A 24,455-nucleotide genomic window follows, 5' to 3' on the forward strand; every position below is an offset into this window, starting at 1 on the left:
CAACTCTTAACAAAAAGATTTTTTTGTCAAACTGTTTTGAGTGCAATTAGCTTATTTATAATTTAGAATCTACTACAATCTTAATACAAAAAGGGATTTTATTTATCAACATTTGTTCTAGCATAGCAGTTATACCCATTTAGTTCCACCAAAGCCCAGATGCTAGTTTTTAAGCATTCTATGCTTAAATTTCCATTATGAATTCAGATGTGTTTATTTCCCCCTTTTTAACTTCAGTGAAAACAGTTTGTGCTGAACATACTTTATGTATATTGTTTCAGTTAGGAAACATCTATGATTTTGTTATATCTTGCACTAAACATGGCAAAATTTCTGCTACTTTCTAGTTCCTAATTCCAATGAGAACAACAAATCAGCAGTGAGAAGCCTCTATATAAATAAACCCCCTTCCCCAGCTACAGACTATCCTATAACTTTAGATTTTTTAGTTTAAGCAATTTATTATACCTAGGCTGTAGATTTAAATAACCTTTTTTAAAACTTTTGATTTTTGTCTAACAGTAGATTTTTTTATTATAACTCATTTTGGGCACTTCCATGAAACAAGTGATTCCCAACTCCAGTCATCAAAGACCATTACCACATTATCAGGCTGAGCAATATCACCAGCCTTAAGCCAACATGTTGAAAACATATGACTTTTATTGTGCACCTCTGGTCAAGCAGTGATATGTATTTATGTTTTATTTTATTTATATTTTGTTAATAACATATGAAGCTCTTTACAAGATTACAAATATAGGGAAAATATAATACATTAGCAAACAACAAGAGAAGAGCAGCCAACAGATGATAAAAATTTAATAAGGAAACCCTGCTCCAAAGAGCGTACAATCTAGATACAAAGACTCTTAGTAGTCCTTGATTACTGGAGTTGGGAGCCACTGACAAAGGCTTACTAGACAATATTGGGTGGTTGTCACATAGTCAATTATTGTCCATTTTAAAATCACTCTGAGATATGGGCAAGTGGGTAAATTAATAAATGCAGGGGATGAAACACTGTTGAGCATGAATAGAATTAAATATTCGTGAGAAGAGGAATACGCCCATATGAGCAGTTTGGGTAAATTTTATATTCTTACCAATATCAATAAAAGCCATCGATATGCAAGTGTTTAATGAGAGAGTGACAATTAATGAGATAAATAGGGCCACTCTAAATTGTGCAGAGTCAATAACTACAAGTTACCAATGAAAGGGTGATATGTTATTTTTTATCTTAATTTGCTGCAATACCTATTTTCCACATTTGAAATTATAGCAGTCATATTATTTTACTAGTTCATAATCCACATTTTTTTTTAAAATGAACTGCTTGTAAGAGGCAGAATCTATAGTGTTTGACCAGCATGTTCACAGGTTCACACGTTCAATTCAAAAATGGACGTTGAATTGTTGCTCTGTATACACATTAAAGCCTTTTCATTAACGTAAAGAATCTACAACATTTGTGGCTTGAACATTGCTGTAAGCTTTAGGTGTAAAACATGGAAGTACCAAGAAAAAAATCCAATGAAATGGTTCAAAGTAAAGAAAAGTACTCCATGTGCCTTCTGCATTCTCATACCTAAAATGTGCCTATATGTAGATTATACCACCTGGCCGGCAGAATAATACATGTAAATTAAATGTCAAAATAGCACCCTGCCATTAGTTTATGCATAATAGCTTCAATATTACATTTTATCTATCAAAGAAAAACATTTCAGAGTTCATTTATGAACATAATACGCATACAAAATCAAACTGCCAGTGGTAAAGACACAGGCTGAAATATAAAGAGCAGCTTGCTCTGAATTCCTTGTGTATGAAGTCCAATTCCAGTAAATTTCTCTTAACAAACCAAATGTGCTTAAAGGTACAACAATTCATTTCTGAAAACAGCAAACATTTCTGGAGAAAGGGAGTTTACCCCAATATCTTTGTTGAAATCTCAGATAAATAAAATGCCATCGAAAACATTGGCTCCTGGAGAAAAGCTTTATTGGATTTGGACTCTTTAATTAAAAAAAACAGCTGAAATGTGAAAAAAAACATGCAAAATACTTTTTTTTCTTACCCTCAATGTAGTGCAATAGCGAGCACACATAAAATACTGTGTAAACAGCGCTAGCCTGCAGATCAGGTGTTCATTTCAGGACTTGCAAGAAGACAATCTAAGGATGAGTATTATTAATGAGATTGACATTGATTGTTTAGTTTAAAAACAAGGTCAAAAATCTTCCTGGCACATCTTTCTTCTAGGTGACAGATTTTTAATATGGCACAAATACGTGTACTAGCATTATGGACAATCCTTTTTCTCATCGGATTCTGAACCAGCAAAATATTTTGCCTTTTTAAATGCAGTGGCCAAATGCCTAAGATTTATAATGTATATATCTACAAAGTGTGGTCCATTTGCAGTTATCCTTCAGCTTACTAGCATTCATATTTTTAAGCATGGGGCCTATCCTTACGTTATATTTCAAACCACTTTTGTCACATTCATACCATGTGCTACTTAATAATATGCTGTTTGGCTGTTTTTTTGTATAGAAGGGGATAAGCCTTTCATGTAAGATTGGAATTTGACTTTTTTTAAAGAAATGGGTCATATCAAAACATATCAGGATTATATCCCAATACACAAACACATTTCCTTTCTCACAAATGCCTCTGGCAGCAAACGGGGCTTACAGGATTCCTGAAGCAACAGGTTGGAAATAGCATGCTCTTGGTATTTCAGTGAGATATGCACACAATATTATACATTTTCCAAAAAATGTCTTACCCATTAGTAATGAGTGATTAATTTCAAAAGGCAGAAAATTCATAATTTCACATATATATATATATATACACAGAGCATACAGGGTACTAGTTAATAAATAGCATAGACTACACAATACCTATTTCCATTCACTGTACATACTGTGTCAGTATCTACAGTTTCTTTTTCTTGGTACAGATATCGTTAAATTAAGCCTATTGATGTAGATGTATTGCATCAACATACTGTAAAGTTCACATAAATGTGTTCTAATTTCTAGATATGTTCTGCCTTGACTAATTTAGTCATACCATGGGAAACACAGAATTATGATGTGAAAAAAGGAGAAGGAAAGCTACCGAGGCAGTTAGATTGATTAATCACAATAGTGCATGCTATGACACTATATTTATTCTGTAGAATGCCTTTCCATACCGAATAAACAGCTCTAGAAGCTCTCTCTTTTTGTTTTGGACAGCAGCTGCCATATTAGCTTGGTGTGAAATCACTTCCTGTCGGAGTCTCTCCCTGCTTGCTCATAGCTCTGGGCTTAGATTACAGCAGGGAGAGGAGATGGGAGGAGGGAGAAGAAAGGGTGAGAAGGAGAGAGGAGCAAACTGAGCATGCTCAAGCCCAAACCCTGGAGGTTTAAGTTGAAAACAATAAATCTGATACAGAAGTCCATGGGGCACATTTACTTAGCTCGAGTGAAGGATTAGAAGTTTTTGGCTTTTGGCTACTTCGACCATCGAATTGGCTACTTTGACTACAATTTTGAATTGAACGATTTGAACTAAAAATTGTTCGACTATTCGACCATTCGATAGTCAAAAACTTTGACTACCTACTTCGCCACCTAAAACCTACCGAGCACCAATGTTAGCCTATGGGGACCTTCCCCATAGCCTTTCTAAGTAATTTCTGATTGAAGGTATATCGTTCGATTGATGGATTAAAAACCCTTGAATTGTTTAGTTCGATCATTCGATCAAACTAAATGCGGTAAACCCTTCGACATTCGATATTTGAAGTCGAAGGATTTTACTTTGATGGTCGAACATCGAGGGTTAATTAACCCTCAATATTCGATCCATAGTAAATGTGCCCCCATGTGTACACAATAGAAGGAAAGAAAGGTGATGTTTCTTTTAACAGAGGACTCAGCATTTCTTTGAGGGTTTACTGGTATATTTATATAGACATTTCTGATAAAGCGTACTTAGCTTCCCTTCTCCTTTAAGTGGGTTTAAGATCGAAAGTACATGCATTAGAATTAATGGCAGTAACAGTTTATATGTTTTTGGCAAAACCTACCTACAAGGATTCTAAATACAGCATCTATACAGCAAGTTAGTGTCCTGTTACCATTTGGAAAAAAAAGAAGATGGACAGCTGAAAAGATATCTTGGACTTCCTACTCCCTTTCATTGATTTCAGATGAAGGAACCCTGCTAAAAATGTGTCACAGTAATATGACTGCAATGCTGTCATGCAATATGAATGCTTTTATTTTGCCCTAAGTGCAGACTCCCCTCTTCTGCATGTCTAAAACGTACTGTCCACCTAAGAGCCTGTAGCTCCTAATCTGGCCTGCAGCCAATGGTACACTCAACACATTTTCCACAGATTTATGCATTCTGAACAGCTAAATCAAATCATTTATATAGTCATTACTGTTGTAACATAACTGGCAAACAAAGATACAGAACAGGGACAGATTAAAGCAGATTCACACTGCTGTTGTTCTCAAGCACCCATGCCACTTTTTTACCAGTGGTATGTGAGTATTGTGATCTAGCCGTTCAGCACTGAGTCACCAACTTAACAGTGACGAGAGGGAAAATATTTTAATATTTCGAGATTAAAAAAGAATTATAAATAGAATAAAGGCTGGGGTGAGTCCAAATTGAAGGTTAGAAAATCAAAATAAAGGAAAATGGTAGAGGATGGAAAAAAAGGAGAAAGACACTGCAATACAAAAGTTAAATACTACAACTAAACAATACTGCTTAAAGAAGGAAATAGCAAAGGCAGAAAAAGTAAAACAAAGAGGAAGGTAGGCTTTGAATCCAAACTTTGGCAGACAAAATAAACAGGGGCTGCTCAATCTAAGTATCTAAGTAAACAGACACTCTCCAGTATTTGGGAAATTAGGTAAATGTTGCTTGTGTGTGGTGGCACAGAAGAAACTTCTCCTGTATCCGTGGATTCTTCAATATCTGCAACACTATAAGGTCCTCTATTTCTAAGAAGTTAAACAGAAATGGTGTAGAACACAATCTGATACATAGCACACACTTTTTGATGACCATCAATTACTAACAATAGCTGTTGGACTACTTGCTCTTCCCCAAACTCATATTCTGGAACAAATAAACATAATGGGCATGCTAATATTTTGTGCATAATCAAACATGTGCACTCATTCTGGACACTGGTGTTTTACTGCCTTTCAACCCAAGGCTGCCTGTCTTGATCTATAATAACCACAACTGCCTAAAGAGATGAGAATTTTTTTAATTTGAGAATCTGGTGGTAAAACCTAGTACTCATTTTGCAGTCAAGTTCACATCTTACATCTTTAAAATGTATAGAGAATGGGATTATTCTCTGCATTTAATTAATTGTCGTATACATAGCAAAGCTTTAACCTGTGAGATCCCACACCTGCTTCATGTGCTTATTTGTGGAAGTTTAAGGCCATATAGTTATCATATCCATCAAATGCATTACAAGTTCAACCTTTTCAAACTACACAACCAGCCCTACAATAGTTTGTGCCAAGTAGAACTGGATTCATACTTTAGTACATTTGTTTCACTGTACATTTATTCATATCCATCTGGTTAATTTAATGGGATCAAATACATTTATAATCCATGAAGGAAAGCTAAGAGGAAAAAGTTGTGTATTTAACTCAAGAAATTATATCATATGAATTATGTACACATTTCTCACTGAAATTGTCTATGTTGTACCATTTCCAACTTATATACTTTATGAAGAAAATCATCCATCTTAGACAGTATTTCAAGTACAGCATTCTACATTACAGCACACATTCCACGCTGACAACCAACACAATCCAGCAAAAGAAATGCAATCCTTTTCCTATGAAAGAAACCTGCTGGCTGTAGCTCCATTAACCCTTATCTTGCTGAAGAGAAAGATATCCTGTTGTACATCTCTCTCAGAAACAGGGAAAGGTTAAGTATTGCTCTGCTGGCCCTTCCAGCAAATGTGTAAGGTTGAGCTATTCTCTGCAGGCATCTTGATCATGAAAAAGGTTGAGCAATACTATGTTGGCTATCCCCACCCATCAGTGAAAGGGATATAAAGCTTGGGTGATTAAATGAAGCAGAAAACTCCATGGTTTTTTGATGGGGGTAAGTCATGGTCTGTTCAGGATGCTCTTTGATGTAGGACAAAGCCACATGATTTTCCATGGTTGCCAGTTTTTGGCATGTTAACTGGTGCAGCACAGTCCTCAGCTCTGCCTCTGGTCTTTTCCTGCATCAGTCCCTTCAAACAAGAAGGTGCAGTTGATGTTTACTGATTTAATTATCCCACTTTAAAAAAAATCTTTTCTCATCTTTTTTTCTCCATATATTTTGCATCATCAGATTTTTTTTTAATTCTTATTATTATTTGTTGACTTTAGACTTGTTGTTGTTGTTTCTTAGTTGCCCTCCCCTGAGGATCTTTCATGACTCTTTGCATGTGTCAAAACTGAGCAGGGGGAAGCAGAAGAGAAAAAGGAAGCAGCAGCAGGAGGAGGAGAAACAGGGGAGCACAGAAGGGGCACTGAGGTGAACCACTATTCCCATCATGAACTGCTCCAGGTCCTAAGAAAAGAAATAGACAAACAATTTCAGAAAATAAAATAAGAGAAACTGAGTGCATGAGAAGAAATGTTGAACATGGAAGAAGACTGTAGAACATGAACATAAATATGAAAATTAAAGGCTATAATAGGGATGTTAGGATTCATCTGAATTTAATACTCCACACCACTATTAAAAGTATTTCACTGCACTGCTATTGCACTAACCAATTACAAACTATTATAAGTATAATGAGAGATGGCCAGACGGAAAAATTGGATCAGGGGGAATTTAAATACATTTGAGAAAAATGAAAGTTGAGCAGAGTTGCCCATACATCAAGTTTTGCTGCAATTAACAAGAATTGGATAGATGGCATGTGGTGTAGCAGCCATGATTATGTTCCAGCCACATTTATCTTGCCCAAATCAATCTGGATCTAACTGAGAACTGGCAAAAATAAAAAAACAAATAAGCACAATTTAAACCAAAGTGCTCAGCTTTCTCTGTTGCTCATTTCATTTCTTGCATGTATACTGTACATGTTATATATATATATATATATATATATATATATATATATATATATATATATATATATATATATATATATATATATATATACACAAGAAATATACTGAAAATCTTTTAACAGTTTTAATTTGATTTTAAAGAAACTGCAATTATTTGTTCCAATATATATTTCTGTGTAAATATATACAGTATATATGTATTTTATTTTTTTTATAGTATCTTGATTTATGTGGAATATTTCTGTTTTCTTGTAATCGCAACAGAAGTTCTATTTAATGGGTTCATATTTAGCAAGAATGCAGATAATGCATGATCATATTTGGAGTGAATGTAATCTAATTTGCACTGGTCTAGTTAAACTTAAATTTAGAAATTTCTATTAGTTCTACACAAGTATATCATAATAGAATCTATAGTAAACAAAGCCAAGCTCATGACAGCATGGGAGTAGGAGTATAATTTCCTCTTCTTTCATCTCTGCACATGGCAATGCCACAGCTATGAAATAAATAATATTACCCATATTCTGGCTGCTGCTTCTTTGGGACTTCCCAGTCACAGTATATTCAAGCCAACTTTAAAAAAAACATCAAATTTAATTCTGGAACTGTGTATATGTGTGCGCATTTTCCTAATGAGCAGTGCCCTCCTTATTCTAGCAGCAGGGCTTGCTCATTTTCATTCTTTTGTTTAAAACTACATATACGCTTGGCATTCATTGCGTGCTGGGATGTAGATATGTGGCCACTTCCACCAAGAATTAAAATGACCTTTAACTGCTTAAAATGTTATGATCTATTCCCAGTTTAAAATCTTTTTTTAAAATGTTAAATATTAATCTACAAATCTGTTATAGATTTTTATAGGGTTTGATCCTAATTCTCCCCATGTGTTTCCCTTATATAAGTCACCAGCATTTTTTTAGACGTATTCACATGAATGCTTAGCCAATAGCAAACACTTTTGTATCAAGATATGCATATTGGATTGAGGTAATCTTTATTGTATTTCTCTTTACTAAATTTGAGAGTAAATGGTATCACTTCCGGAATGTGGCATCAATAATGCCATAGCATTAATTGATCTGAATGATGGAATTATCCCCATGTCTAGGTACTTCCATGCTTTATTAATGCAGGCTACTTGACTGCATGTGAATATATAAATACAGTACATGCTCAGTTCTACATCCATTTCAGACTTTGGAAATTAACCATATGATGTCATATACATACCTTCTTAATATGGGGTTAATGAAACATTATGCTATTTCTCATCTACATTCCTTCCCCCAACCACCCCATTCCACAGATTTTAGAGGGATGGAGTCTATAATGTTTGATTAAAGTACTTTTGGACACCTGTATAAATTTGGTTCCAGTTTTTACTGTTTGCAAACCAAAATATACATGTGTATGAAAAATAATAAATACATTTGCATGCATGCCACTTAAAGAATAGTTTAGTACAGCTGAATATCTATGATTCATAAAATAATGGTTCCTTTGTTTGGCTTTTACAGTTATTATAATATAGTATAAGGTATATTTTTTTTTTTCCAACTCGTCCCCTCCCCCTCCCCAGTAGTCATGCCTCTGAGCTGTTATGCCACTTTTTCATAATGATAATGAAAACATGGAGTACTATTTTGGTATAAATTAAAATGTAAACATGAAACTAAAAGTAAAAATTAAAACATTTATAGCTTTACAAACAAATTTTGGTGTAGCAGTGATATGGCAGGCCCAGTCTTTATCGCTATTAATTTTAAAAGGGGGACAAAGAAATCTGCTATAAACCTTCCCAACAATAAGGGGCAGATTTATCGAGGGTCTAATTTCGAAGTACCAAAAACTTTGATATTCGACCATCGAATTAAAAAGTTAAAAAATCGAATTCAAAGTTTTTTCAACAAATTTGGCAATCCTGTGGTCGAATAAAAAAACAGTACTTCGATTATCGAATGGTCGATTATTCGAACGATTTTTACTTTGAATCATTCAAATCGAAGTCAAATGGTCAATATAGCCTATTCGATGGTCGAAGTACCCAAAAATGTACTTTGAAATTCGACGTTTTTGAAATTCGAACATTCACTAGAGTTAAGTAAATCTGCCCCTTAGTATCCTTATTCAGATAGTAACGGTGAAGGGCCTTCCTAGAAAGTACAGCAGATAAGAATGACCATGTGTTTTAGAAAATAATATACAGTACCTACACAGAAAAGGGTGAAATATATATCACCAATGATGCCAACACTCAAAAGGTAATGACTAAACAGCCTTCAGTTAGATAGATACAATCAAACTATTAATGAATATTACATAATGGAGTGTTTCTCTTGGGCTTATGTATTACCCCCTTGTTGACTAGGACTGCCTTATATTTGACTGGAATTGTTCCTTTTCCATACAGATTGATAAAAAAATATATATTTAAACAGCAGGGTGTTTAGTTTGTCTTAACTTTCATGCAGCATATTGTAAAAAAAAGAAAATGAGCAGTGTATGTAAGATACTATACAAACCAAATAAGTCAGATCCTCAATAAATGTTTGTCCTCATGTGCATGAACCTTGTCCCTTGTTTTCCATAATCTCAATAGTTATAGAATACATATATCAGATTAATCACATTTTGTTTTATAGTTCTTCTAGCTCAGTCAGTGCCATTCCCATGCTTTGTTAAAATGTTATACCATTTCACATATTGGGCCAGATTCAATTCAGTGAGAAAAATGCTTATCTCACGGACAAGATTCAATTTGATTCAATTAAATTAAAAAAATATATATCTCACTGTTTATCATGTGAAAACTGTATTGAGGTCTATGGGAAAAAACTGGAACTGAATTTGGACGAAAAAAAAAAATTCTCCTCAAATTGACTCTCGTTCATGATTTTTTATGTGGTAAACTATGAGAACGATGTTTCTTGCTGAATTGAATTTGGCCCATTATCTGAGCACAAACCATTCCTTTACTAAGTTTGGCTGCAGCTGTATGGAATAGCTGCCTATTTTCAAGCTCATATCCTTCTGACTTATTTCTAGTAATTTTTAACTACATCATCTGAAGACTAATCTTCTCAAAAATGCACTCATATGGGCTTTACCTTGACATAGTATGTCGCTTTTCAGTTTTATGATCATAATATGTAACTAAAAAGTAGATACACTTGCCCTGTTTAGTTAAAAAAAAACTAGGTTTTTCATGATTAGAATGATTAGAAAAATTATGTTCAGCACAAGACCTATTTGTTGAGCTTGTGTTGAACAAGATAGCGCACTGCTCCTTTAAAACAAAATGAATCTTGAAACAAATGCTGCATAATAATTTTGATGTGAGTATGCAAATAATCAACCAAAGCAGATTTTCTAGATTAGGTATTGAAAATTGTCTGTTTCACAGAATTTGATGCATGTTTAGATTCATCTCAGATCTAGTGAAATACCCCTAGGAAAAGCAATAAAAATGAAATTATGATATGAAAAACAATAATATTACTCCTACCCATTGTACATTTCTTCAAAAGAGCAATTTATAGAGAGCAGCTGCTATTCAAGATACATGTTAAACAATTTTGGTCTATGCAAATAACCTTATTTATTTCACCATTATGCTTTAATAAGTTCATATGTAAGGGAGACGCAATAAGCATCAAAATATAGTCATCTATACAAATTACAAACTGAATCATAATAATCAGCTTCACCAGTCTAGAGGTTTCTTTGACAAACCAAAGGCTACTGTAAATTGCAATGCCATTCCATTGCATGAAAATCTGTATTATACACAGTAAGCATCTATTAATCCTTTATTTTTCTAATTATGTGCTCAATATAAACAATTCTGAGGGCTGTATTTATCAACACAAAACTTAAAGGAACAATAACCTTTACATTTTTTTTAAACATATTTTTTTAAAAAGTGTTTTAAGTTCATCATAGACATCCAATATCCTTTGTCCAATTGTTTACAGCAGGCCAAGTTGGCAGCTACCAACAGTTTTCCTGGCTTCAACTAGACAATATCACTTGAAATGGTCTTAGCTGAAGGACAAATCGTACATTTAAATGATCGTTTCAAGATAAGCTGGGTCTTACAATTAGTGATGGGTGAATTTATCTGGCAGGTATGGATTAAATTGTTGCTCATCAAAAATTTTCGGAAACCCATTGACTTTAATGCATTTGGAAAAAAGAGTTGCGTGTAAAAAAATTAATCCTCGTGTCAAAATTGTTGCACGTCAAAATTATTCATCAAATTCATCCATCACTACTTACGATAATGAAAAGATCTTTTAAAAATCTTAACGTCTATGGTCACCTGTAAAGTAATGAAACTATAATGTACTGTTGCGCTGCACTGGTGTTTTTGCTTCACAAACTCATCAACAGTTTATATAAACAAGCTTCTGTGTAGCCACAGGGGAAGCCATTCAAAGCTGAAAAGGGTGAAAGGGCGCAAGATACTCAGCAGATAACAGATAAGCTCTATAGTATACTATGGAATTCTTCAGAATTTATCTACTGTGTATCCTATGCTTGAATGGCTGCCCCTTTGTCTACACAGAAGCTCAATATGTATAATCTATAGTTGTGTTTCTCAAGCAAACACAGCAGTTGTACCAAAGTAGAACAACATTTAATTTTATTGTCAATCCTTTCAAACACATACATTTTTTGGTGTTACTGTTCCTTTAAGCAGTTATGGGACAAATTATTTGCAAACCTATTTATCATTACAAAATAATTAAAAAAATCAATACAACATCCTTTGTTGATAAACATAGAGCAATCCCAATTGCCATGGATAAGTGTCATTCTGTTGGGACAACTAGAGTCCTGCGCGGGTCAATTTTTTGGGACCCGTACCTACAACCTGCAATCTGCAACCCGGACCCCCAACTCGCATTCTTCGCTTGAAACCGCTACCCGACCCTACCCGCAAGTACCTTATCCGCAACCCGGACCCGCGACCCGCTGACCATCAAGAATCAGGAAGTGCTGTCATTGTAAACTGGAAGTGACATCATCGGAAGTAGACGTGATCAGGAAAAAAGAGTAAAACAGGAAGTGCTGTCATTGTAAACCGGAAGTGACCAGAAAAAAAGGAGTACATATCGCTATTGAGAAGACCTGCGGCCCGACACGCAACCCGCAAACCCGCAAAACCGCCGACCCGCGTCTTTACCCGCACCCAGAACTTCTACCCTCAACCCGCAAGGTACCGCAGGTTTTTGCGGGTAACCCGACTCTAGGGACAACTATAGCCCAATGTTTATTTAGAACAGACTAAAGCCACACATGTCAGAATATGGGTTTTTTTCATAGAACCCTTTTTAAAACAATTTGTTTTGCCACTCCTCTACCTAATACGTAATAAATTGTGAAAATTTTTACAAGAGACACATACATTCCAACTAGAGGTTCCTGATCAATTCACTGAATCTCCTAGTGTCCCAGCATACTTTATGCAGTTGTAATGGCTGCCTTGCTTGGTGTAAAGCTCTTTGACTCCCATTGGACTCATAAATGATTCCCTTTATAAAAATGATCACACTAAGTTCTTGAAACTAGCTTCAGTAAAAAAGCTATTTACTCACTAACCATGTGACTTGTCATCAGCATTTCTTGTTTATATGTTTTAGGTGTTCAAGCACTTAATATATATTAAAGATATAGTATACCCAGTCACCCTTCAGAAATTGTGCTATGCATAACTTGGCTAATGTTAGGCATCAGTGCTTGTATTTTTGCTACTACTCAACTGAACCAAACAATAGCTATACATATACCTAACAAGCTTCTAAATATATATTGAATGCATTTGGTTCATAGTTTTATAATAATAAGTCATAATTTCTGTCACATCATAAAAAGGACCACAGGGGTCCACTTCTGCTCCCAGGGTAAAATACACATACTATGGGCTATTGGGCATTCCTGCTGCTTTAACAGGATATATGAAAGCTACTGTACAATTGTGCACCATACGTTACTTTTTGGTGGTGTTGATTAATCCACACAGTAGGGCACGTATAATACAGTTACAGCAATCCACTTAGAGAGATGCACAGCAGCAGGAAATAATTCCTACCATATAACCCTATTTTTAATCGTATTAAAGATAATTATAAAGTTGTTTAAAGAAGGCATATGTCAAGTTCTGAAAGACAGTCAACTGTTAAGAAACTTAAGTCTTATAATCTTCATGCAGAGTGCCATGCAACAGCTAGAGATCTATATGATCTCAATACACATTGTATTGCTTTCAAACATCTCATGAAATCCACTAAGTTATTTATTTCATACAAAGCTTAGGGGGCTATTTATCAAAATCCAAAATGATCTCTCTATATTTGGGAAGCCACACCTACCAAATACGCACTGACTTTTCCCCCCTATTTATTCTTACATTTTCCCAAAAAATTATTGTGCAGGAAAAACCCAGCGCAAGTCTTAATATCTTCGGGATATCTGGCAATGGGGCTTATTTATCAACACTGCTAAAATTTGCCCATGGGCAGTTACCTATAGCAACCAATCAGTGATTAGCTTTTTAAAGCCAGCTGCAAGTAGAACAATGAATGCAGCAATTTGATTGGTTGCCATGGGTTACTGCCCATGGGCTAATTTGCCCAGTGTTGATAAATTACCCCCATTGACTTCTAGATTAACTCGGCAGGTCTGTGTTCGAGTACTTTTTTACTCAGACTTTTAACACCATCGAGGTTTAATAAATCACAAAAATGTTTAATTTTTTTCTATGAAAAATTTGCACTTTGATAAATAACCCCCTAAGTGTGCAATGGGCTAAACATCGCCGTTATTTATGCTATATGATGCAGACCTCTGAGTCCAATTCACAATTAGGACAGTATCAGAGAGTACTGGAAACTCATACTTCTGTTCTTCTCAACAATAACTGTGTTGCAACAGCATCTACTACAGCACTAAAAAACATGCAATAACTAACTCTGAGTCAATAGGAACTATCAATAATTGTGAAAAGACAATTACACCCAGCTTATTTAGTTTAGGGAAACACACACTTTTGTGTTTGCTACTGTTAATCCATTAATTATTAACACATATTAAAACTTCCAGGGTTCACATTCTAAACATCAATTAGCATACATTTTTACAAAGCACTGGTGTGGCCTTATAATTCAGTGCTGAAATAGAATATTGATTAGAGAAAGTGCAAAGAAGGTCTAAGTTCAATAAGGGTATATAAGGTGTCTCAATTATGAGGATGAACAATTGACCAAGTTGGGTTGTTAACTCTGGAAAACTTAATGGGTCTGTGATCATCAGCAGTAGGTTCCTACAGCATCCACACAGGCAACCGCTGAGATTAGAAGTATCTTGAGATATTACAGAAAAAAGGGAGCTGTTAATAGATTAAGATTACATTTAGATAATAAGGATGAATTTAATTAACATGTGTCTTTTTTCAATCTAAATTATTATCTTTTTGTGTAACAGTGGGCCACAATACTATAAAATCCTGAAATAAAAATTCCCGCACAGAGTACTTGTATTAACAAAATAGGCCTCAAGCATATACACGAGTAATTTATATTTTTGCAGTAAAAATGTAATAAAAATTATTTGCATGCATTAATAATTAATAGTGCAGTTGTAAAACCATGTATTATTGCATCACATTTACTTTTTAGGATGTGACATGCTTTCACAGGCAAAGGAAAAAGGAAGAGTATTAAACAACAATTAAATCAGGAAGCAAGTTCAATAATGTTATATAAGGGGTCTCAATTACGAGGATGAATGATTGACCAAGTTGGCCTTTTTACACTGGAAAACTTAATGGGTCTGTAATCACTATGTAAAGGGACCATAAAATAAACTCTCTAATGCTTATTTGCTTCATTCAGCAGTAAGTACTTCCAGCAGGCACATATGCATCAACTGAGATTAGAAGTATCATGGGATATTCATGTGAAGCTGTGGAATTCTTGCCATGAAGAGGTTGTAATGGCACATACATTAGCTTCCAGAAGAGGTTGGATGACTTTAACTTTTAATACAAAGTTGATCCAATGACTGGTCCTGTTGCAAAGTCAGAAAGGAATATTTTCCCCTCAGAGGCAAATTGCAGAAGCTTCAGATGGGGTTATTGTCTCCTCTGGATCAACTAGAAGTTAGATTAAATTTACATAATAAGGTTGAATTTAAAGGGCATATGTCTTTTTTTCAATCTAAATTATTATCTTACTGTGTAACAGTGGGGCTGCAATACTATAAAATCCTGAAATAAAAATTCCCACTCACAGTATTTGCATTAATAAAATAGGCTTCCAGTATATACACAAATGATTTATATTTTTGCAGTAAAAATGTAATAAAACATGATTAGATGCATTAATAATTAATAGTGTAGTTGTCAAACCATGTATTATTGCATCACATTTACTTTTCATGATGTGATATGCATTCACCACAAAGGAAGAGTATTCATCAACAATTAAAGCAGGAAGCAATTTCTAGAGTAAACAGGTTCACTGGGATTTAGGAAATGGTATAGTTTTTCTTTTTATGAGTAGACATCAGTTTAAAATAACTCTTAAAAGGTATGTGGAGTGGTTCAGAAGTGAAGTAATTTAAATGGCAAACAGATAAAAAACATAGCACTGGAACAAAGATACATCCAGTTTAGCTAGAAAACCATTACAGAACCTGTACAGAAATCAAATAAATGTGTTAATCAGCAACAACAAAAAATGTTGCAAAAAGAACAATTCCAAGAATTCCCCTAACCCAACCTTGTGTCAAGAGTCTTGTGACTTGATGGGTGTGCAGTTCAAGTGAATTGATATGTATGGTACTTTTATTCAGCAGTCAGAAATAGTAAGACAGTATACAGGAAAAGGACAAAAAGGGTCTGAAATGGAAGTTAAGCACATACCAAAAATTATACAAATGTGAAGACAGCATGGGATTAGAGAATATGTGTCTTTTCCAAATTATAGCATATAAAAAACTGCATGATTGACAATTAAAAAAGACCAATAGCATTGTGATCAAAATGATAATGGGCACAAAATAAAAATAAAATAAAATAAATGTAATTAAAACAGGGCAAATTGCAATGAGACCATTGGCCTATAGTCCTATAAAAAAAGAGACCTTTGTTTTGATATTATGTAAAAATACTACAAATGAGAAAATAGATTTAACAAACAAGAAATTATTTAATTATTTAATAATGAACACAGGGGTCCCGTTCACACCGAACATAAGTCAAGATAGCAAAGACTACAAAGATAAAACTGTAGATAACAGATAACAAAGTAAGGTATAAAATCCCTTGACACAATTGAAGAAACCAGCAAAAATGCATATATCTAATCTTTAGGGATTAAGCAGAATTCAACATAAAGATAGATGTGGGAAAGAAAAGAGGAAAAAAACATGTGAAGCTCTCCAAATCTAGACAAAAGAAGCCTGTTGGATGACAAAGAGAGATATAAAAGATCTGGATTTGTGAAAAGAGAAATATAGGAGCAATAGGAAACTTAAAGACCGTACAAAGGTTAGGGAATGGAAGAGGACAATTGTAGCCAGTGGAACTACCAAAAATACTGAGCAGTACGTTAGATGACAATGTAAAATTATATTTTTATTTTCTGTCTTGGAAACACCAGGCAGGTTCCAAAACACCACAAGGAAGCAAATCACAAACACAGGGGACAAGCCAGTAATTGAGCAACAAAGGCATATAATAAGGAAAAGTGCTTCAAAAAATGAATTGCAATGATGCATACAGATAGCACTTAATGAAGGTTTATAGGTTATGAAATAAACATTGCTGATTAGAAGTAAAAACCAGGGAATAAAGAAGCAGTAGAAATGATGCTAAAAAAATTCACAGAGAGCCCACTGACCCTAATTCAATATGGTCCAACAGAGCTATTTTAGGTCTACTGGGCATCATAGAGTAAAGACCTTGTACCCAGTTAGTATATGATATTATGTTTAACAACAACAACTTCTTACCATATTAAATCAAGGATGGCATAAAAGAGAAGTCTGACTGAAGCAGGACACACTATGTAGAAGGCAAATATGAGAGACTATGCAAGAAGCCTGGCAACGGGAGGTGGTGGGAGGTAGACAGAATTACTAACCTTTAAGGGGGGTCAAGGCCGCTGTGGACTCTTCTAAAAATCAAAAACAATGGGTAATTAGGGAGCAAAGCAATATAGAAAGTTTGCTGCTGGGATGTCCAGCACAGCACTGCAGCAGTATATTCATTTTTACTATAGGAGATGAATTCATCTAGCTTAAGTATTAATGAAATTCACTCTACCCTGTACAAATCTGATAAAATATAATACAGACTAGAATTACCCTAATTTCTTAGTACTTTAAAGTGAGAGTGCAGGAGGGTGGGACAGAGGGCAGCTAAAATAAAACTGCTATGATTTTTTTCCAAGGAAGCTTTACAGGTATTAATATATCAGCCCAACGTATATTAAAGCATTTAGGCAGCAGTAATAAAATGCATACTATATCAATCATACAAATCATATAAATAATGTTTAAATTAATTGACATCAATAATAATTACATAGATATCATTGCTGGAAAGTGAAATCATTCCATTAATTGTATCCATTAAAAAAGCGATGGGCAGGTACTGTTTATTTAGATAACCTCTACTTGCATCAATATGCTATTTGGGCTAAATTCATTATTGTAACCATGAATTGCTTGCTTGCTAATTAATTTTGTTTTTTTCAAGGGCATTAAGGGAATCTGCTATAATAACCTCCACTGACAGACTGTTTCATAACTGTACTCTTCTCCTAGTGAGGAACCATTTACATTGGTGAAAGTTAAAGAAGTCATTTTAATCATTTTTAGCACCTTTTGTACTTTTTATACACCTTGTAGGAATATCCCCCTGGATTTCTTTACAATGACCTGTAACATATTTTTGGAGAAGCTTTGTTATATGGATATAACTCTCAATCAGTTGTATAGTTAAATATAAATGTGTGCCGTAATTTGTTGTAAGCTGATTTCTGCTAAAAATTCAAAACACGAGTACGAAAATTTTGTTTTTGACTTTCACATTGTTTTAGACTTTTTTTTCAATAATTCAAATTATGCCAATTCTGAATCTTGAAGGAAATCCTGGGATTTTGTCCAATTATTTAAATGTACCATGATTTCTGTGCACCCCTAGATCCTCCATGTATCTTTTCTTGATATCTTCTGTTTCACTCCATTAATTGAACAATACCTGAATTTCCCAGTTCAATGAAAATATGAATTGGTGCTCAAAACAGTTCTGCATTTTAAAGGTGTAACATTTCTGCATATTCAAGCAGTGGTCTAATAAAACGTTTACAACTTCCAAGGCTCTGCTTTATAAAGTTCACAGTATTAGAGCAAACACAACAGACACATAGCACAGAAAACAGAAACAAACAGTCTGAGGTCTAACTCAGGGGAGCCTATAACTTAAAGGGGTTAAACTTTGGGGTAGAAATGACACATTAAATATAATTTTGTGGTGGTGTGGCATAGAATTATAAGGACACTCTATAGATAAGCATGTCTTATTGTGTCATGGTGATTTAGGAGAGGTTGTAGTTGGTTAAATGAATGGTTATATGAAGTAGAAGAAATAATAATCCGGCTGGTTAAGATAGCAATAGTTTATTTGAAAAATGTTATACTTGTTTCCCTTGAGTCAATGGCCCTTTCTATACATGGTGATATATAGCTGGCTCTCTGTGACACTGATTAACTGCATATTCTTGCAGTTACAGTGATGATACAACAGCCATCTTCATCCATCTTATTAAGATTTTGGCTTATACAGTCCCTTTAAGGGATTATTTGTATTCATATTTTTGTCTTAAAATGTATAAACTTGCATTTATCAATGATGGCCTGCACCTGCCATTTAATTGCCCAGTACCACCAATTTATCTAAATCACTTGGTGAACTGGAAACCTCCTGCATAACTCTTATCACCGTGCATAATTTTGTTTCATCAGCAAATGCTGAGAACCTACTTTCAATGGCAAATTCAAAGTCATTAATAAATAATTTAAAAATAATTGTCCCAAGGACAGCATCCAAAGACGTTTCTCTAACAATGGTCTAACTAGAAAATGCATCAACTAATCACAACACTCTCTAGCTAAAATTGTGTACATTTTCTCTAAATATATTGATGGCCCTATGAATTCAAGCTTTTGTTGATTCTGAAATGTATTATTCTGACACCTAGGGGCACATTTACTATTTGTAGAATATCGAAGTAAAATCCTTTGACTTCGAATATCGAAGTAGAAGGATTTACCGCATTTCGTTCGATCAAAAAAAGCAAGGAAAGCTTATGGGGACCTTCCCCATAGGCTAACATTGGTGCTCGGTTGGTTTTAGGTGGCGAAGTAGGTAGTCAAAGTTTTTTTTAAAGAGACAGTACTTCGACTATCGAATGGTCGAATAGTCGAACGATTTTTAGTTCAAATTGTTCAATTAGAAGTCGAAGTCGTAGTCGAAGGTCGAAGTAGCCAATTCGATGGTCGAAGTAGCCAAAAAAAACTTCAAAATTTGACGTATTTTTTATTCTATTCCTTCACTCGAGTTTAGTAAATATGCCCCCTATTGTAGAAATATAGCCAACTATTTAAAAAAAATGGGCTGTGTTTTAAACTAGGGATGTGAAATCACTACTGCTAGGCTAGTTAAAAATACATTTGTGTGGCCTTAATGTTTAGGTAAAGGCATGAGAATATGACCCAGATATCACCCAGCTTGAGGAAGGAGAATTGTAGCAAACTAGACTCTTTATTAGGGTTTCCAAACATCTAGGTGATGGATTAAAAAACGTAAATACTCCATCACATAGTTAATTTCCGAAGTCATAAATTATGTAAGCTGTTATGTATCCTTGTACAGAATGTTTATAAGGGTTTCCCATTTTATTGCTAATTGCTCCAAACCAGCAGCAACATAAACAGCCTTTGCTACTGTTCTGTCCCCACAGAGATTTATAAATTACAGTGTAAAAAAAAAAAACTTTTCCCATGACAGTATCCCTTTAAGGAGGTATTACATTAAATAGACTAATGCCTCCTCTAGTAGCAGAATTCTGTTTCACAGCTCCAAAATAAGGGGGGCTCAAAATACTTGTAGAGAGGTAAATAAGTGGTTATTACATTAATGTGATAAGGCCAAACATGGACACTTTAAATATGTAGGAGGTTTTGCATTACACCCTCTATACATAATTTTGAAAAAAAAAAAACAGATTAGAAGTAGAATTATCTGCAAAATTCCTATTTCCCCTCTTAAGAGCAGCCCGCAGTTTGTTACTTAACTCTCCAAAGACTATAGAACTTTGCACTGAGCTCCCACTAGATGAGCAGCAGCCCCAAATCTTGTACTGTAAACTGGTGCTTAGAATTATGTGCTGCGACAGCACTGACATTTTGTTTTAAGGAAAGGTCATACCTAGGATATCAGATCCCAGGGATAACATCCCAATCATTTTTCAAAGCATGTAAATATCACTTTAAGAAGATATTTAGGGCCCCCTCCATCAATCTGAGTCTTCAGCTAGGGGAGCAGATCAAACAGTATTTGTTTAGAGCAGGCACTCAAATAGGTTCATTTAGGTATACATAGAATAGAAGTAGCCTTACACATTTTGTGGTCTAAATCACGTAGGGAAGATTTATTTTATAGTTTACATAAAACTATATATAGATTTTACATATCTGTTGGAAGATTGCTCTTTGAGTACCTGTTCCACACAAACACGGTTCTATGCAAAAAATAGGTCAATTGACTTTAAGGGGCAAATTTATTTTGGGGTGTAACAAAAGGAAGAATAATTTGCCACACTTTGGCAGGCATTGGCATGTATAAAACAGCATAACAATGGAGTAATAATTTACATGTTTTTTCTTTGAGCCAATTACTTACAAAGGTCTGAAGCAGTGTAAAATAAAAGTGGCAAATCTGGCATTAGCATGGCATAAAATAAAACATAACTTGATAAATTTGCCATTTATTTTACACAGCTTTTTACACTTTTTTTTTTACATATTTTATTTTACACAGCATAATAAACAGGCCCTTAATATACAGTCGGTAAACATAGTGGAGCCCTTGTGGAATGTTATTGTGTACAGAGTTGTTTGTATACTGCTGCCTTATTACATCTTGTCCCCATTGGCTTTACAGAAACTTGTTGGTTCCTTTGCACTTCACCAATTCACATCCAGATGAAAAAGATTTGCACATCTCTAACATTAAAACTAGGAAGACATAAAGCAAGACAAGCAAGGACAGAAAAGCTTGGGCTGGTTGGCCTTAGCCATAGATTTGGTTCTTCTGTTAAAGATGAAAATAGCAACATAAAAGCATGAATGACTCAGAAATTAGACTACAAGGAAAGCAAGAACTTTATAAGAAAAACAATGCTGCTGACAAAAAAACTAAACCCCTTAAACAGAAACAAGCCTCAACCCAGACACATAGTGGCTATTCATGCCACAAGGAGACCACAAGGGGTTAGACAAATGATATGAAACAAGGGACAGACTGTACTGACCTTGCAGTAAGGGTGAGCTGGTGGACTGGAATAATTCTACAAAGGGGAAGGGTAGATATGGGGTAGGAGAATAAAGGTTTGACATTTACACATAAAATTGTTTCAAATAAATAAAAAAAATGATAAGATAAAACAATAAAATATATCCAATCTGGAGAGGAAATCACATTACAAATAAACACTTGCCATTTTGACATCTATTGACTTTGTACTACAACTATATGTACAATCACTACTCATTAGTACATTTAAAACCTTTCTGTTTCTCTAACCTAATGCACCAAAGGATATGAATTATTTTCTGGCATACAAAAGTCAATTTTGTTTTTATTTAGCTCAAACTATTGCTTCTTTTTACAGAAAGAGTTTCTGTGTTTGAATATAGAATATTCCCTAATAAACAGTAGATGTCTAGTTATCAAAGGAGCAAATAGAAAAGAGAAAACATATAATAGATACCATTTTCAATTTGTTGTATTTGTTTCATAAATCTAGAGCTGACTTTTATATATAGCTGGAAATCTTTGATAAAAATACTCCAATATTGTTTTGGGCAGGAAAAGTATATGTTTTCGAACAGCAGGCATGAGCAGTACAGTGCATAATGCTGTGATGATTTTAAAAATAGAGTTACAAATTTTGCTCTACAGGTCTATAAACCCATAACAACCAACCAACAAGAATTTCTGATTGGATGCTATTTGTTACTAGACACAGGGTGCTTTTGAAAAACCAGCACATTTGTAGAACAGGTGATATTTTAATTTGACAATACATTATGTTTTTAGGGCTTCTGAAGACTTTCATGAAAATTTACTATAGGAGATACCATTGAACACAATAGACCAGGTGGAACTTTGTTTAGCTAACAGATGGATTAACACATCTGAGCTGCTGGTAAACACACTAAGATACAAAAACACAGTATCTTTGGGCTCCACTGCCACTGCAAGCCAGGATAGTTGCAGGGTGCGTTAACAGTTTATAGGCAGAGAGCGGGCCTGGGTCAGCAGTTATTCCCCATTGAACCAGGCCAGCTATCCACCTAGAAACTGTTACCGCTTCCCCCATTATGTCCACAAGGAGAAAATAAAATTTAAAAAGGTACACAAGGGTTGGAGGGCTTGTGAATGGGGTGGAGGGTCTGCGACTGGGGCCGGGGGGCTGTGACTATGGTGGAGGGCCCCTGAGATGGCAGCACCAGTGGGCCCCCATACACCCCAGTCCGACACTTTCCTTTCCACATGTAGCTAGGGGAGCTTCGCCAATGAGGCCAGTTGAGGCTGTCGTCTCAGGCGGCAGTGCCCCACTAGGTACCTGGGGCAGCAAAAATGCCGCTCCTGGTAATTTAAGGTTTTCATGTATGGATGCTGGGTTTTCATTTGGAGGGGTTGAACTTGATGGACTTTGTCTTTTTTCAACCCAATTTAACTATGTATCTATGTAACTATGTAACTATGTAACTATGTAATCTCTCTTTAGTTGAACCAACACAGCAACAGTCACAAAACTCACAGTCAATCTCCTGAAAAAGAACAATTTATTGGCCCATTTGAACATTTGCATTTATTGTAGTTCTATCAAAGATAGTTTTAGTCACACAACCCCTAAGATATAGAATTATTATTTTCATATAACTTTCTAGCACACAATTTTTCAATCCAAAGAAAACAAGGTCAGAGATGGAAAATACTCTGTGTTAAAGAGAAAATTTAGATTTTCCCAGGTAGACTATACACATATACAAATGGAACAATCAATGTTTGACAATGGACAGCACACCGTGAGTACAACATGTCACAGCATTCATTTAAACATGGCAGAACATGGGAAGCTATCTGAGCAAAATATCCAGATATTACTTGCTCTATATGGATTCTACAACAAGTTTATTGCATCAAAACTGGTTAAGTAAAGAAAACAAAAAGGGAATGGTCAATTTGACTTAATCAAGTTACTTGAAATGAAAAATCACCAAATGTCTTAGTTGGAAATAAAACAGTAAAACGATAAGGAAGGTCTAAAAAGATGCTGCCTCAACAAGTTCTTACTTAAGTTATGGTATTTAAATCAACCACTAATAGTATACAGACACATATCTGTGTATGATATGGAAATACAACCTAGAAGGACAAATGATCACTGGAAAGAATTATAAAGCCTTCCCCCTCTAAATACTACCAAACCGGACCACTTCAAAAACAGATCTAAATCAATCACCAGTTTTACACCTCACCCTGATCATTAACATTTTAAATAGAGGGACTATGAAGGACTATTGGACAAATAAAGGAGACACTTCAGTAGAGCTGTTAGGCTCCTCGAAGAAGGAACAACCAACCCAATATAATAAGAACAAACTGCTGATGTTTAACACCCTAATAAGAGTTTCGGGATTACACTCTTACATGAGCTGCAATATGTTCTTCTACTACTTATCAAACCACACATAGACATTTACATGGGCACATATGCAATATCTCAGATGTGGCATAAAATATCTACATAGCATAACTACTGATTAAATTCAATGTACTATAACATCTTTACTGCATCTGTCACCATAATTACTACATGGGGCAAGAGGAAGCACCATAAATGTGCCTCTCATCATGCATCTTTAAATGCTTCAACTATGGTCAGACCTTTAATAACTATGAAACATTTTTTAATGTTATTTTCACTCTTTTAATATTTTTATACTTTGTTTATA

General features: G+C 34.7%; 1 protein-coding gene across 3 annotated transcripts in view; it reads right to left on the reverse strand.

The window, feature by feature from the left end:
* Positions 1-5,277: 5,277 nt before the first annotated feature.
* Positions 5,278-24,455, reverse strand: part of ntm.S (neurotrimin S homeolog) — a 778,399-nt gene continuing 759,221 nt past the window's right edge. The window contains exons 8-10 of one of the 3 annotated variants that reach the window (XM_041571292.1): positions 21,743-21,778; positions 17,288-17,320; positions 5,278-6,621 (exon numbers count right to left, since the gene is read on the reverse strand). In XM_041571292.1, the coding sequence (XP_041427226.1) occupies positions 6,500-6,621; positions 17,288-17,320; positions 21,743-21,778 (191 nt within the window). In that variant the 3' untranslated portion in view covers positions 5,278-6,499. The remainder of the gene's footprint in view (positions 6,622-17,287; positions 17,321-21,742; positions 21,779-24,455) is intronic. The other 2 variants (XM_018227679.2, XM_018227680.2) reach the window with 2 other exon arrangements.

This window comes from Xenopus laevis, chromosome 7S, assembly GCF_017654675.1.
Source record: "Xenopus laevis strain J_2021 chromosome 7S, Xenopus_laevis_v10.1, whole genome shotgun sequence".
Lineage (NCBI taxonomy): Eukaryota > Metazoa > Chordata > Amphibia > Anura > Pipidae > Xenopus > Xenopus laevis.